The 17,277-nt window shown below is 41.0% G+C and overlaps 1 protein-coding gene across 1 annotated transcript in view; it reads right to left on the bottom strand.

Annotated features, from left to right (window-relative positions):
* Positions 1-16,172, bottom strand: part of LOC100668509 (putative serine protease K12H4.7) — a 39,202-nt gene extending 23,030 nt beyond the window's left edge. The window contains exons 1-4 of the mRNA XM_064286638.1: positions 15,959-16,172; positions 13,400-13,584; positions 10,626-10,861; positions 9,265-9,400 (exon numbers count right to left, since the gene is read on the bottom strand). Of these exons, the coding sequence (XP_064142708.1) occupies positions 9,265-9,400; positions 10,626-10,861; positions 13,400-13,584; positions 15,959-16,147 (746 nt within the window). The 5' untranslated portion in view covers positions 16,148-16,172. The remainder of the gene's footprint in view (positions 1-9,264; positions 9,401-10,625; positions 10,862-13,399; positions 13,585-15,958) is intronic.
* Positions 16,173-17,277: the final 1,105 nt, after the last annotated feature.

The raw sequence follows: 17,277 nt of genomic DNA, 5'->3' as shown, positions 1-17,277 counted from the left end.
ACATCACTGGTTCAGTGGTGGAATTCTCAATTTGCATGCAGAATACCTGTGTTAAATTCCCAGCCAATATACCTGTTGCACAGACACCACCCTTCTTCAGAGGAGTATTGCATCTTGTTATGATGTTGGACAGGTTTCAGTGGAACTTTCAGAGTAAGATGGACTAGGAAGAAAGGCCTGGATACCTAGTTCCAAAAATCATCCCATGAAAACTCTATGCATACAATGGTTCAATTGTAAAAGGGTCACAGGGATGGTACAGTATTACATTGTGCATGGATGGGAATGCCATGAATTGGGAGCCTACTAAAGTAGGGAACAACAAGTACCTCACTTCCCCCAGCCTCATGTCCTTGACTTATAACAGGGGTGAGAACAGTCACTCTCTCAGAGGATTACCTTGAGGATGGCCTAAAGTAATGATTACCACAGTGTTGGACACATAGTTGTCAGTTACTACTTCAGTCAGGAAGTAGGACTTGATCAAGGCTTTGACTGGTGGATAAGATTTGGGTAGGATGAAGGTAAAGATTTCAAAATGGGGAGTAACGTGAATAAACTCAAAGTTTTTTGGGGGGGGGAATTAAAAAAAGACAGGGATAGGAGTGGAGGGAGAGAACTTTGGCAAGTGCATATATTTAAGATTCAAAGGATTCTGGAATGATAGAATTAGTGAGGTTGCTGAGAAGTACTTTGCTTATGTAAGAATACTGCCCACAGCTTTGAGAACAGATGCCATGCACCTCAAAAGCTCCTCTGTGCTGCCAGCCAGGGGTGTTGGTGGACAAGTTGCAGTGTTAGGGCTTGTCACTATGTCTGCAATCTTTATTCTTTTATTTTTATGGAGTCTCCCCATGGCCTGCCCAGCCCAGTCCACTCACCTTCAACCTGACATCTATTTTGTCTCCTCATTCCACCCAGGAGGAGAAGGAAAGTGGAGAAAAGAAAAACAGAACAAAATAGACAAACAGACAAACACAAAAAAAGAAAATATATAAAAGAAAAAAATTTATATATGCCAGTTTCAACAGTGAGGGGAAAAGATTTAACTCGTCCTTTTACCAGCCTTCCTTTCTTTAGTGGAATTACCTTTGCCTTCATTGCATTGACATGATATCCAAGTCTTCACTTTTCAGAGCATTCATTCCTTTTGAACCTATTCGCTTTCTTCAGTTCTCAACTACTGAATGAGAAAGACCAAAGAAGAGTTGATGCCTTTGATGTATCCTTTTGGCAAAGAGTATTGAGTATACTTTGGACTGCCAGAAGAACAAAAAACAATGTTTTGTTCTGTTGTACATAGGGTCGCTATGAGTCAGAACCCACTTCATGGCACCTAACAACAAAAACAACAATACAGTAGGCCTCTGGTGGGAGGGGGAAGTACAGAGCTCTGTGTTTCGAGAAAACATCCTACAGTTGAACCTGTATATAGGAATCAGAATTGCTGCGTTAGTATGTCAGGGGTCTCCTGACTATTTTATTATAGCAAGAATGGATGTAAGGCTGGAAAAAGAGAAAGAAGTAAAAGGAAAGAGCAGAAATGATAAGGAGAAAAGCTAAGAAATTTTATTGAGGCCCATAGATGGATTCAGAAATATTTCTGATGCAAAGGACTTCAGACGTTTAAGTCACACGAACATAGTAGGTCTATATCCCACTCTTCTGAGCCCTGGTCCTGGGCTTCAGATTTAGTGTGCTTTGAAGGTAAACTAAGCCAAACTCAAATCCCAGCTCAGGTAGGGAGTGGGGTGGGGGTGGATAGGCAGGAGGTTCTAACTTTTGGAGCTCTGATCCTGGAAGCCAAGACAGCTCTGGTCCTTCTATTCTGTCCTTGGCAGGGTGGTGTGGGAGGGTAGAAAGTCACAGCCCGAACACCAGAAGAAGTTGGAAGCCAGGAGGCCTACTTAGCAGGGAGACCTCATTACCAGTCTTGGAAACTGGGCAGGGAAGCAGAAACACAGCAGCTGTGCCCCTAGTGCGACCATGCACATCAGGCACACCCCGGACGCAGCAGGTGTTACTCTCTCTGAAAGTTTTGCCTCACAGGAGACAGTTGATTAGACGAATGTGGACTAAGCATGCTGAGTCTCCCAGGAGATGCCTACAGTGGAATGGTGCCCTCAAAGGACATCAACAGAAAAGTGAAGCAAGTGGAAAAGTACCCTGGATTAATTCTTCAGTCTGAGGGTAAAATATATAATTGATAAAGTTTGAAGAATTTCTTCCTGAAAGAGCATTTAAAATCAATACATAATAAAATTTGAATGGTTTTGATATAACGGTAACAAAAGTCTTGAATTTCCACTGGCAGATTGAGTATGTTGACATTGTTTCCCATGAAAGGTGTTGGATTTCTTTTAACCTTTATTTTGTGGATTGAATTGTGTCCCCTCAAAATACATGTCAATTTGGCTATGCCATCATTCTCATTATCATATAATTATACTCCATTTTGTGATCTGATGTAATTGCCCTGTGTTTTGTAAACCCTAACCAGAGTGGTTAAGTGCTAGACTGCTAAGTAAAAGGTCTGTAGTTCAAATCCACCAGCTGCTCCTTGGAAACTGTATAGGGCAGTTTTACTCTTTCCTACAGGGTCACTGTGAATCAGGATCAACTTGATGACAATGGGTTTTTAACCTCCGGGGTGTTAAAGGCAGGATTAGAGACAGTTATATTAATGAGACAGGGTACAATCTACAGGATTAAGTTGTATCTTGAGCCAATCTCTTTTAAGATATAAAGGAGTTAAAACAATCAAGCAGAGAGAAGGACCTCCTACTACCAAGAAAAAAAGATCCAGAAGCAGAATTTGTCCTTTGCACCTGGGTTCCTTGCACTGAGAGCATCTTAGACCCAGAGGAAGATTGATGCCAGGACACATGGAGATCTCCAAGGAATGTCAAGCCCTTGGATGTTGAATGGAGATAAGGACCTTCCTCAAGAGCTGACAAAGAAAGAGAAAGTCTTCCCCTAGAGATAGCACTCTGAATTTAGGCTTCTAGCCTCCAAAACTGAGAGAGAATAAATTTCTCTTGGTTAAAAAGCCACCCACTTGTGTTATTTCTGTTACAGAAGCACTCAATAACTAAGACACCATTCGCATTATTTTCTCCTCTTCTCTTAGGGAAAAATCCAGCCTTCCTTTCTGTAGTGGAATTACCTTTGCCTTCATTGCATTGACTTGATATCCAAGTCTTCACTTTTCAGAGCATTCATTCCTTTTGAACCTATTCGCTTTCTTCAGTTCTCAACTACTGAATGAGAAAGACCAAAGAAGAGTTGATGCCTTTGATGTATCCTTTTGGCAAAGAGTATTGAGTATAGACCTTCAAGGAACAGGACAGAGCAGGAAGGGATGAAAGCCAGTGTTTCCATCTCATTAGAATTGATGTCAATATAGTGCCATGACTGAGGGCCAAAGTTATTTCAAGAACTTATAACGTGACCATACACACACCAGCAAATTTTCATTATCCTTAAACTAGACCAAGCTAGGTTTGCCCCCCACCCCACTTTGTGCAGAAGGGCCATCTATGACCTCTAATTGACTTCAGCAGAGGGCACAGCAACAGGTGGAATGAATCAGAAAGAAAACCAGCTCCCAGGCCCTATTCTGAAGCAAAAGATCGGACAAGAACCACATCATCTCATGTTTCCTGGCTGCCTTCTAGGATGTTCCCTCCCCGGTACACCTGTGTGGCCACCATCTTGCTGCCCAAATCACGTATAAGCCCTGCTTCCCCTTTGGTTGGGGAGCTGAACCTGAGGAACTTCGTTCCAGCTCATTGCTCTGCACACTTCAAAGAAGTTACTTTGTCTTTCTCAAAGACAGGTGTCCAGGTAATTGGCAAGCCTGAGCATACCAGACAAGAACCCATATTCTAAGGTTTGGTAACAATTTTGGCGCCCAATATGGGGCTCTATCTGGAGCCCGGAACCCCTGGACCATGAGCAGAAACTCCACTGACACTCAGTGTACACCAAGCCTCTTCTTAGAAAGGATTGGGTGGGTCTCCTAACTGTGACAAAGGCAGTGACCAGTCTGAGATGCTTTTACTTTGAGAATTAGAAACTAACTCTGGTATGGACCTCCACTAGGTAAGTGCCCTAAGAATTTCTCTTGGTAAGTGTAAGTGATTAGGATTGGAGGTGGGGAGGTATCTGGAGGATTGAAGTAGGACGAAGATATCGCCATTAGGGGAGATTGAAGCCCTGCTAAGTTCATCCTAATTACTCCGTCACTCCCCCTAGCTGAGGGCAGCATACTTTATGGTGGTTGACTTTTGTTACTTTCTGGTTCTGGTTCTGTTTCTGTGTGTGAGAGTGAAATACGCGAAACCAACCTACTGTACTTTTATTGATACTCTTTGTTTTTTCATGTGGGTTCTAATTACTGTTTGGGGTCACTTAACTATGTCAAAAGAGAGGGAAAATAGGATGAAATCCCGTATGGACAAACCTTTCTGTCTCTCCGGTAAAATAAAAACCTACAAAAACAGTGTAAGCTAATGGTACAGGGGAGAAAAGTCCTACCTGGAGAGGTTTGGGGCAAAGCCAGGCCAGGTAAAAGAGATGCTGCATGTACATGGGAAAACAAGATATGGAGAAGAGAAGAAAAATCTGCAGTGTTTTAAAAAGGTGATGAGTCTGATTTTAGATTACAGAAAGCATGTAACTCTGCCTTCAGCCAATACTTAATTGTAAATGGTAAAAGGGGAACTAGGATTTGCCTGAGAGAAACACAGGCTTTTTGTTTATAGAGTGGGTGGTTAGGTCAAAAACCTGAGCCCCATTCAAATTTGCATTTATCTGTACCCCTTCCACCTAGAGGTATAGACCTGGTTCTCAGCCCTGCAGCCACTACCCCTGTGGAGGAACTCTCTACCACCTCCATGGTGAATTGCTGACATGTCCCTCAGGAGTCAGAAACTCTAGGTCCTGCCTAGGGATAGTCTTCTCATAAAACACCTGTACTGGGGTGCAGTTTGGCTAGGGATGGACCCAAGTATCCTCAGAACAATTTCCACTGAGACAAATGCCTGCCGGACTGGGTCACAACGGAAAGCCTAGAGGGTTTATCAACTTCCAGCCTGAATAATTGGAAGGATAGAGGTGATGCAAAACACGCAGAAGCTTTGTTGTGTCCATCTTTGCCATACATCACCCTAACTGGGCTAAAATCTAAAGGAAAGGAAGATGGTCTTATAACAGGCACGCTAAGAGGCTGCTAGGTTGCATTACCTCAACCCCCAAAATGGTATTAGACTCCCAGCAGTCCAGGCTGTACCTGCCACAGAGATCAGCTGGGGGCTGGACAGCTAGAACATTATTAAAAACTGTTTGATAGTTAGTTTACAGCAAGAGGCCTCAAAATAGAAGAGCTTTAGAAAAATTCAGGATGTAAAATAATACCCCGAGGAAAATCTCTCCAGCCTCGCAGAACGGGTATACGAAGCATACTGGCAGTTTATTGATAAAAATCCTGAAGACCCAGAGAATGCCAATGTAATAAATGTAACCCTCATCAACCCCCGACATCAGGCAGAAATTTCAAAAGTTAGAAGGAGGTCTAACCCAAAAATCCCACTGCCGTTGAGTCGATTCCGACTCATAGCGACCCTATAGGACAGAGGAGAACTGCCCCATACAGTTTCCAAGGAGCACCTGGAGGATGCAAACTGCTGACCTTTTGGTTAATAGCCATAGCACTTAGCCACTATGCCACCAGGGTTTCCAGAAGGAGGTCTAGGAACGAATATTTCACAACTTGTTGATATTGCCTTTAAGGTCTTTATTAATCGGGACCATGTACAAAGAAAAAGGCCTCACTCCTGGTAGCAGTTCTCAGAGGTAACCCAACACTCAGGCAGACCTCATGCAGGGTAAGTGCTCATGGACCCTAAAAGGGCCAGTGGCTAACCCAAGGTCCCCTAAAGCTAGGCCCTGTATAGTGTGCCTATTGCAAACAAGAAAAAAAAAAAATTTTTTTTTTTTTTACAAGAAGGCCACTAAAAATGAGAGTGCCCCTCCTGACCAGCCCAGTCTAAGCAGGAAACCCATAACAGAGCTCTTGCAACTGTCAGCCAATGACCCATCTGACAGGGCCCAGGGGCTCGCCTGCGACCCACAAGGAGCCCTAGGTTGCAATAACAGTGGGAGGACAACTTACTGACACAACAGACTAAACAGATGGAGAACATGGCCTCTGCTGTTGTTCTAGGCACACAGGGGACCCTCTAGTCACTCCAGGCAGGGACAAGTCTATAGTCTCGGCCCTCGTCAGGCTTCACCGGCAGGGTGGAAAGTAGCCAAACATAGGCAGAGGCTGCACAAAGCTTCAGGGTCACCATTCTTACCTCACCCCAAACCCTGGGAGGCCCATGACAGCAAAGAGCATCTCGGCTAGTGGAACTGGAGGAAAGAAAGCCTACTAGAGATGCCTTTTGTGAATAATGTATTATGGTCAGCAGAGGTGGCATCTGTACACCGATCCTGGCACCAGACCTAATCTTCAGCTACCAGAAAACCCCCAATGCACTGAATGTGATATAAACAGAGCTTGTGAATGGAGCTTTGCCCTTAATAACAGCAGAAGATGGGAAGTTGTACAATTCCCAAGGACAGGTGTTAATACCAGGACACCTGATACACCCAATAATAAAGGCAGCTCATAAGAGCACACATTATGGTTGTGAAGTCATGTTTCAGGGGCTAGCCTAAGTGTTTAAATGGCCTATTATACAGAACACTATCCAGAAAGTAGTGAACAACCGAAAAACAGGCCCACCACCTCCTATGCCTGGGGCACGACCCCATGGAACTGGGCCCAGAGAAGACTGGCAAGTGGACTTTAAAAGCAATAAAGAAGGAGCTTTTGTATCCAAAGTTAGGACATTTAGGAATTTGATGGAAGCTACATGCTCCCTGGAGATCACAGTAACTGCCACCTTGACTGTGTGTTTAAAAGGTCTCATCGGAAACCTAAGCTTGTGTGAGAAATGTGGGCGAATACTTGTATTCTAAGAGACCAGCCTGCCCTGGATCAAGCTGCTACACTGCCCTGTTGAGAGTCCAGGTGGCCCCTAAAAACAGGCTCCAATTGAGCCCTTATGAAATGCTGTATGGGAGACCATTCCTTAAGACAGCCTGGAGATGTAGTGCTTAAGATGATCCTTGAGTAGTCCAGGATATTAGTATTTCCAGATATCTTAAATAAAGGTTCTATTTCAGTCTCCCAGGCTAGGAGTGAGGCCGACTTACATTTCAGTGGTTATTGGCATGTGTTCTGCTTATACAAGGTGATTTCCTTTGCTTCTCCTAGCACCTAAGCAACTTTTATTGGCCTTTCTCTTTGCCCTCCTAAATCTTAGGGGAGGAGCAAGGTTGCAGGAGCCTGTGGTACTTGTGGTCAATTAGTCCTTTAGACTAATCTTTCCGTCATGCCCTTGGTTTTAAGTCTTCTTTGCCTACTAACCCCAGGAGCTAATCATTCCTTGTCTGTTCCTAGGTCCCTAAAATCAGCCCCATGTCAGCAGGCACTAGCCAGATGAGTCACTGACCCTTGTTTCTTAAGATTAAGGAATTGCTACAATTTAAGGGAGAATTGTAACCTGACCCTGCAAATATCAGTAAATTTTCATTAGTCCTTAAACTATCTCAAGCTAGATTTGGCCCACCTCATATGCTTAGAAGGGCCAGCTGGGGCCACTAATTGACTTCAACAGCGAACATGTTAACAGGTGGAATGAATCAGAAGGAAAATCAGCACCTGGACCCTATTCTGAAGTGAGAGGTCCAACAAGACCACGTCACCTCCTATTTCCTGGCTGCCTTCTAGAATGCTCCCTCCCCGGTACACCTGCACAGCTACCATATTGCTGCCCAAATCACACGCAAGCCTGTTCTGAGGAACTTCCTCTCAGTTTCTTGCTCTGCAAATTGCAATAAAGTTACTTTCTCAAAGACCACTGTCCAGATAATTGGCAAGCCTGAGCGTGCCAGACAAGGTTCTACCTTCTAGGTAACAAACTTATGGTCACAGCCTTGAAATTCCTATGGTGCAGTTATACTCTCAAGCAAGGGGTCAACATAAGTCAGAATCAACTCCCAGGCAACTAAAAAGAACAAAAAGAAGTCTTCAGAAACATGAATTTTTTGATTTGACTGATAGCTCAAATGATCTTTACTATCCACAAAACAGAGAGTTAAGGGGCTAGCACCCTCCTGGTGAATTTATTCATCATCAGAGTTTAGTATCTGATAAGCAAAAGGATGTGAGTATGCTTATGGAAACCATATGGATCACAACTGTCCAATTTGCATTGATCATGGAGATGGTACAGGACCTAGCAGCACTTCCTTTGGGCACAAGTTCCACATAAGTCAAAGGCAGCTAACGACAATAACAAGGTTAATATAAGAAATTCATCCCAAATTGTGTTGCCTCCCCAGCAAATTCTCTGATTGTTCCAGAACTTCTCCTCACCCATTCTTCAATACAATCAAACTGGTATGATATTACTCTTTAGGCTGTCACTATCTCCTTTTTTCTGCTCTAGCCTAAGTGAAATTAAGAGTTAAACATGTGATGCTTTGGGATACCTGTCTCCCACTGCATATATTGTTCAATTCTTCTAGGTAAAGACAAATGTCATTGTTTCTTATCCTTTATTTATAGCTTATCTTGTTTTCCCAAATTCACTTTTCTGGGGACTCTACTACTTTCAAGAAAGAACTTCCCCTGTACCATGGAAATCTCTAGACCAGATCTTAAACAACAAAGACTTTCTTATTCAACTCGGGGAAAAAATCTAAATGTAAAAACACTTTTGTTCAGTTCCTGAAATGCTCCAATACCACACTATGTTTTAATAGTTCAAAACCTGTGGAAAACTTCACCCTTCTTTGGTTCATGGAAATGGCAAGATTTGTCTTTAGGTTATCCTCTCTTCTTTGGTTGCCCCCTCTTCTCTAGGGGCAAGTGTTTTATCCTGCCCCTTGACTGCCCTAGGACCCCAAAGCTGGAACCCACTCTTTCCTGCCATCTGATCTGCACTCCCACCAGACTTAAAACCATCCACAGAGGTCCCAGCCATCCCTCTTATATGATCTAGAAGTTGCTACTATAAACAATACCCAAAAGGAACCAAACCGTTCAAACTATCCCTTTCTTCCCAGGTAAGCAGCCTAAATGTAAGAAATGACATTAATGGTGTCAATTAATACTACACCCTCAAACACAAAAACCAATCCACTTACTTGTAATCGAATATAAGCCTACCATGGTAATCAGGGAGTAACAGCGTCGTCATAATGAAACCATAAGCCTCTTTCATTGCTTTCAGGCATTCCCTGTTACGAGTGCCTACAGTTTTGTAAATTACTTCAAAGTACTCTAAGAATATGAAAAAAAAAAAAAAAAGTCACCACAATTAGTATAGTTTAAATATAGCCATTTTTAAAATGTAATTATTTCAAGTTTCCAATTACCTCTGTTTTATATGACAGTTAAAAACTGTAAAATTAAAGATTGTGCCAGATTGCCAAGAAAAGTTACTAGTAAACAGAGACTTATAACCATGCTCTGAAAATCCAGATCTACTCATAAACTGGGATGTGGTTTTAGCCTTTAAAAGAGGTGAGGAGAGACATGCCTCAGTTTTACAGTTTTCAGATTTATTCAACCAAATAAGATTCTGTCAAGGTTACAGAAACTTGGAGTAGAATGACGACTGAATATTTGTTTACCTTTGAAAAGATTAAATATTAAAAGAAAATTTGACCAGCATGTCAAATGCATATTCTTTTCTTTGGGAGAGGGGGATTGTTTTCATTTTTTCAAGAAAAACGTATAATATAAGTAGAAATTTTATGCTTTACTCATTTTAATGGGAACATGTATTGAGAGGCACAGGTAGTTGGAAGGAAAATTGAAAAACAACTTCAAAACAGGAATGTTTTCTCACAAAAATCAGAGCTTTACTTTTTGGAAATAGCCAAAGTACGAAGGTTTTCACTATCAAATCGGCTAAGGATTACCACGGCATTTCCACCCATTAAGAGGCTATCAACAATCACATAGCTGCAAATATGGAGACCAAACAGCAACAGTGAATATCTTAAGAGTCTTTTTCATAGAACTTTATCATACGGGGAGGAAATAGGCCCAAGTCAAGTTGGGTGTCACTGTGGTATTTATCCCCTATTTTTAAGGCAGTCACTGGCTTATAGATACTCTTGTCATTATAAACATATTTATATATAATACAAGAAAAAAAATGTCCTTGAGTCAATTCTGACTCATAGCGATCACATAGGACAGAGTAGAACTGTCCCATAAGGCTTCTAAGGAGCAGCTGTTGGAACACAACTGTCCATCTTTAAGTTAGCAGCCAAGTGCTCAGCTACTGCACTACCAGGGCTCCGTATACACATATATACACCATAAAAAACCAAATCGGCTGCCATCAAATCGATTTCAAACGATAGCAACCCTTTGGCCAGAGTAGAACTGCCCCATAGGGTGTCCAAGGAGCAGCTAGTGGATTCCAAACGCCGACTTTTTCGTTGGCAGCAGCCTGAATTCCTAACTTCACCAGCAGGGCTCCACATATACTCACCATTAAAATTAAGTTTTGCTTGGATCATTGCACTGCTGCTCACTGCTGCAGCAAACAGGTTGGGGTGCTTTATCCTGGACCACACTGCCAGGGCGCCCCCATAGCCGCCACCAAATACAACCCACTTATTTTCGGTGAGCTTCATTGACTGTGCGATAACAGTCTGGAATTCGGCAATGTCAGCCACGGCTTGCCTGCTGTTGAGGTAGCGCCTGAGGTTCTCAGTGCTCATATCTCTACGATTAAAGCATAAACACACTCTGTGACAACAATCGAAGCAGAAAATATGTTAACATCTGTTTGTCTATAAAGTAAAAAGGCATATTTTGAAAGCATGTGGAATGTTTATAACAGATCCAAATTGAAAATGTAGTTAGCATAAATTGAGTGATACCCCAACCAAAACCAAACCCGCTGCCATGAGTCGATTTCGACTCATACCGACCCTATAGGACAGAGTAGAACTGCCCCCATAGGGTTTCCAAGGAGCGTCTGGTGGATTACAATTACTGACATTTTGGTTAGTAGCAGTAGCTCTTAACCACTATACCAAGGTTTCCAATTTGAGTAATAGTGACAGTAAACGCAGGAAGTAGCAACAATTGCAAGTATTTCTTTTATTTTAGTTGTGTCATTTTCCTCCACACCACTTTGAAGGAGCTGCATATACCTTTCACTACCCATATGGTGTCCTTTTTCCAAGCCCTGAAGTGAACCCCAACTTTCAAATTATCATCCTGAGTCAGAGAGGAGCCATTTTTGAATGGATTAAACTGTCATTGATTTATTTGTTTCTAAGGCATTAAGAAAACCCACAGATACTTGTACTGATGCTATTTTCCGTTCCTCATTGTTTTCTGCTCCTACATCCAGACAGAGCCTTATCTGAATCAGTGGTAAGAAAGGTAAGAAGAAATTTATTCTTTAATTTTCAATGGTGTTTCTTGCATAATAATTTTTCCTATGAATCTAGCGTATTTTTAATCCTTGTTACTAAAAGAAAAAAAGAAAATCTTCCTTCCCCTGCATGATGCCGAAACGACCTGAGCGTGTATTTAAAAGTAGACAAAGGACATAGAATATTCACAAAGAAGAAATACAAATGGCCAGCAAATATATAAAAACATTTAACATTTTCTATTATCGAAGCAACTCATATATGAGCATTTGTTCCCTGTTATGAAACTGGCAAAAATTTATTTTTGTCCTCGGTGTTGACATGGATGTGATGAGGCCTACTCTCACCTGCTCCCCTAGTGGAATTATCAAGTGGTAGAATCTTTCTGGATGCAATTTGTCCTCCTATACTAAGGGTTTCAAGAAGCAAATGGTTGCCCTTGGCTCAGCAATCCTACTACTGAGAAGCTACAGCAGAACCTGCTAATTCCTCCCTGAAATTCACTCTCCCTTTCAGCTTTAGGTTATTATAACCCTCTATTTCAACTGGACACACGACTGCCCAGAATAAGCACTGCATTTCCCAGCAACCATTTCACCAGAGGTGGACTTACTGATTAAGTTTAAACCATTGGGATGTAACTGGGAAATTGTAGATAAGATTTAGTGAAACACAAAATCTTAGAATTTCTCCCACTTTCTAAGAGCAAATTTTACAGCAAATTCTTATATCCTTAGATTCGCCCCCAAATTGCTCAAAGACCTTACTTACTCTATTGTAGGTTCTTTCTAAAACCTTTTACTGGGATGCACCACATGAAGTTATTTGGATAACAAACAAGGTATTTGCTATAATTACATGCTGTAATAAAAGTCATTTCATTCTTGAACAGCAGTTTAGTTCCTTAGAGAGATTAATAAAGAAAGCCCAGACATAAAACTATTTGTAGGTTATCATGACATCATTAACGCACACACACACACACACACACACACACACAAATCACTTTTTCTAATGAAGCAATGTAGAGCTGATGGAATTACTGGAGTGTCACCTCACTACCAAAAGGTAAGTGACATTGAATTTAAAATCACTTTTCTGGAGTCACAGCTAGATTAGTGATTAATTAATGATTAATAGTCATATAATTATTATTCTGTCATGACAAATGGTATCAAGAATTATGACTCATATAATAAAGGAATCACCTCACTGACACTAATCACATTCTCAGGGTTGTAAAAAGCAGTCCTTATTTTAATGAGAATACAAGACTTTGACATTAAATTGGATTTTTCATAACTTTCGGAGGCACTATTTAAACTTCATTCTACTTGCCTGACTTCATGTAATAAACAGTTTATAATTTTAAGCAAACAAGCTAAAAAAATATCTTTCCATTAGTGGGACAGAACTAAAAGAGTCTCCTGTTCTTGCTTCTTTCTCTGCCACTGTAGCCTGAAATTTAATAGGACATCCAGTTACCTTTGATGAGTTGTTTAGCAAAAGTATGACCCCTGTTTTAAAGGTGAGAGTAATTTTCATAGTTTAAAATACCTTTGGAGTAGGAAAAAAAAAGGTAACAGGTATGCCATATTGCTTAAGCATGTAAAGGAAAATACCGTGTTTTAATATAAAATCTATAACATGAGGGATACGTTTTATTGAGAAGAAATTTCATATGAATCTTTTTTAACAAAAACATTGCTCCTACCCCCAACCTCCAAGTCGGTTTTTTGTTTTTTCCTTGTTTATATTTTCAAATATTCATCTTACTGGAAGTAGAAAATATATAGACTAATATAGCCTAATTGAAAAAGAGGAGGCATAGAAATAGCAATGAGAACAACCACAAAAAGGCAAAGCTTAGCCTTACCGTGTTGGTTGGCTATCTCCGTAAAATCTATGTTCCAGAAGTATACAGAGGGCACCCAGTCTTTGAGCATATGTAATCCAAGTAAAATTTCTTGTTATCCATTCTATACTGGCAGGGTCATTCCCTTCGATCATTAGAAATACTGGGCCACCAGGTTTGTAGAAGTTATAATTAACATAATATTTCTGTGAAAGTAAAATATTTTTGTAAGTCACTAACTCACTTGAAGCACTTACTAATGAAGATCAAAGACCACAGCCTTCAGTATGGATTACACCTCAACATAAAGAAAACAAAAATCCTCACAACTGGACCAATGAGCAACATCATGATAAATGGAGAAAAGATTGCAATTGTCAAGGATTTTTTTTTTTTTTCATTTTACTTGCATCCACAATCAACAGCCATGGAAGCAGCAGTCAAGAATTCAAAAGACGCATTGCATTGGGTAAATCTGCTGCAAAGAACCTCTTCAAAGTGTTGAAGAGCAAAGATATCACCCTGAAGACTAAGGTGCGCCTGACCCAAGCCATGGTATTTTCAATTGTATCATATGCATGTGAAAACTGGACGCTGAATAAGGAAGACCAAAGAAGAGTTGACGCCTTTGAATTGTGGTGTTGGTGAAGAATATTGAATATACCATGGACTGCCAAAAGAACGAACAAATCTGACTTAGAAGAAGTACAACCAGAATGCCCCTTAGAAGCAAGGATGGCGAGACTGCGTCTTACATACTTTGGACATGTTGTCAGGAGGGATCAGTCCCTGGAGAAGGACATCATGCTTGGCAGAGTACAGGGTCACAGGAAAAGAGGAAGACCCTCAACGAGGTGGATTGACACAGTGGTTGCAACAATAAGCTCAAGCATAACAACGATTGTAAGGATGGCACAGGACCGGGCAGTGTTTCGTTCTGTTGTGCATAGCGTCACTATGAGTTGGAACCGACTCGACGGCTCCTAACAACAACAATTCACCAGGCCTTGTGATTTGTTTGTGGTTTCTGATAACTGAATGGCAGCACTTCTTCATGTGTCAGATTTGGGTTATGGTCCTGAGATCCCATCTAAATCAATGACACTGCTCAAGCCACTGTGCCTACACACTGGAAAATACCATTTTTTGCTTTTGGTGGCAAAATAGACATAATATCAAACTGACCATTTCAATCATTTTCAGGTGTATGATCCAGTGGTATAAGTCACACTCGCAATGTGCAACTATCATTACTATTTGTCTATATTTCATATTAATATTTCAAATTCAAATTTAGGATTTGAGATTCTTTTTAGATTTTATATTTGTAGCTTTTTTTTTTTACTCAGAAGGTTTGGGTTCCTAAGTACATTAACATAATTATTTATTGGCATTATACCAATAACATAGAGCAATACACACATTAGCATAATAATACCAGTATTAAAAGGAGACCTGGTGGTGCAATTGTTAAGCATTTGGCTTCTAACTGAAGCATCAAAGGTTGGAACCCACCAGAGGCTACTTGGGAGAAAAGATCTGGTAATATGCTCCAGTAAAGATTAAAAAAAAAAAAATTTTTTTTTTTGCAGTCTAGGAAACCCTACAAGGCAGTTGTACTCTGTCTCTGTCAGTTGGAATTCCTTGGATGGCACACAAAAGCAAAAACAACAATAATATTTAAAAATGAGTGTATGATATTGAAAACTTTGATTTCTTTGCAATTGTGTGTGTGTGTGTCCTTAAGATTTATCACACAAGAAACATAAAGTACTGAGCTTTCTATTCACTTAAAATAATTCCCTCTGGTTAAGCCACAGACTTAATAGACAATGAGCTTCATTTCTTTCCTTTTATTTTCAATTTTCAATTGTTTTATTGGAAACATTTACACGGTTCCAAATCTAAATATGCAAAACAAAGTACATTCAGAGAACACTAAAATCATTTCTATCTCATAAACCATTTAACTTCCTTTCATTATATGTAACCATTTTTACTCATTTTTATTTATTCTTTCATTAGTTTTTGTATATATATGGAAGCCCTTGTGGCGCAGTCATTAAGAGTTCAGCTGCTAACCAAAAAGGTCAGAAGTTCTAACCCACCAGCCAGACTTTGGAAACTCTATGGGACAGGTCTTCCCTGTACTATAGGGTCACTGTGAGTCTCTATGTATCTATACATATTTATATTTAAAACAAAAAAATGTAAAAAGTATCTTAAAAAGCACAAGATGATGTAAAAAACCTAGTACAATTTCTAACACACAACTAAAAAAAAAGGAAAGTTGACATCAGCTTGATTCAGACTCATGGTGAATTCATGAGTGTCAGAAAAGAACTGCGCTCCATAGGGGTTTTCAAGAATGTGACCTTTCAGAAGCAGATTGCCAGGCCTTTCTTCTGATATGCCTCTGGCTGGGTTTGAACCACCAACTTTGCAGTTAATAGTTCAGTGCTTAACCATTGCACTACCCACCTCTTATATACCTCCCAGAACTTCTGCAGCACCCTCACCAGATCTCAAGCTCACACTATCCCCCACTGGTAATCACCTGCCCTCCTCATTAGGTTTTACCTGTAGCCAGTATCCATGCTTCTTTTTGCCAAAATGGTTGAGCTTTTGGGTAAACCAGCTTACAGAAGCGTTTTTCCTCGGCTTTCCCATTACTTCACCCCGAGTCTTTCTCTGGAGGAAACTCTGGGCACAGCAACAGAAGACCAGCAGCAGCAGCAACGGCAGCAACCACCCAAAAGTTCGGGCCATGGTTGTCTTGTGGGAAGCAGTTTCCACAGTGTGGGCTATTTCTACTGCAGTTGTCCCCACCCTGGTGCAAGAATGATAGACGTCAGTACTGGATCTTGGCCCTGGGGCTCCATGATGGTATCTCCACCCAGAAACTTAAGTACCACTATCTGCCCTAACTCTTTAGGCTATGTGGACATTTGAGTAGAAAATGACAAATGGGGGAGGGGAAAAGATGCCTGCTAGTGGCTTTTTACTCCCCCTGCTTGGGTGGATACCCTGAGCTCCTAATCAACAGGATTGCATGAACCACCAAACACAGGGCCCCAAGGTAAAAGTGGGAGAAACTAAGAAATTCATCCTCATATGAATGATTTCCTTGTATTTGCTTTCTCACCTTTTGTGGGGTCTTCTGGTAGAACTCCAAAACCATACACAAAATGACAGGGAAAAAAAAAAATGAATGCCCAGATTCCAGTTGGTTCTGCACCTGTGTGTAGAAACCCAAAAAAATGGTTTGAACCTTTTGTCTCAGTTTCATACTGCTGGTACCTCTAATTCTCTCACTGTAGAAATGACCCTGCTATTGCTCTCTATTCCTAATCTCTATCACTACCGCCATCAGGACCTCTTTTTCAATGTCACCACCACTATAAGCATGTTCTGAGCTGCCCAAACCTGTTGGCCTCCTAGGGAAATAAGGAGTAACCCTAGCTTTTCCCCTTGGAATGTCTTGTAGTAGAGTTAAGAATGCAACATCTTCACAGGAAAGAGAGAGAAAAGAGAAAGGCACACAAGGAATAATCTGGGAGCGCTTGAATTCAACATGTGCCTATGTCAGTGTGGAACAGGAGTATTTTAAATGGTACAAGGATTAATATGGAAGGGGTGATGGGAGTGGTGTTGGAAGTACTTAATGACATTTTTTCAAGCCTAGATCCCCAAAACCAATTAACACTACTGGTTTAGAGGCTGGACTGCCTGTGTTTGAAGCTTCAATTCATGGTGATCTTATGTATAACAGAATAAAACATTCCCCAGCTCTGGGCCATCCTCACAATCTTTGGTATGTTTGAGTCCACTGTTGAAGCCACTTGTCACTCCATCTCATGGAGTTCCCTCATTTTTGCCAGCCTCTACCAAACATGATG

This window comes from Loxodonta africana, chromosome 6 (assembly GCF_030014295.1).
Source record: "Loxodonta africana isolate mLoxAfr1 chromosome 6, mLoxAfr1.hap2, whole genome shotgun sequence".
Lineage (NCBI taxonomy): Eukaryota > Metazoa > Chordata > Mammalia > Proboscidea > Elephantidae > Loxodonta > Loxodonta africana.
This window is presented reverse-complemented; position numbering and strand designations above follow the sequence as displayed.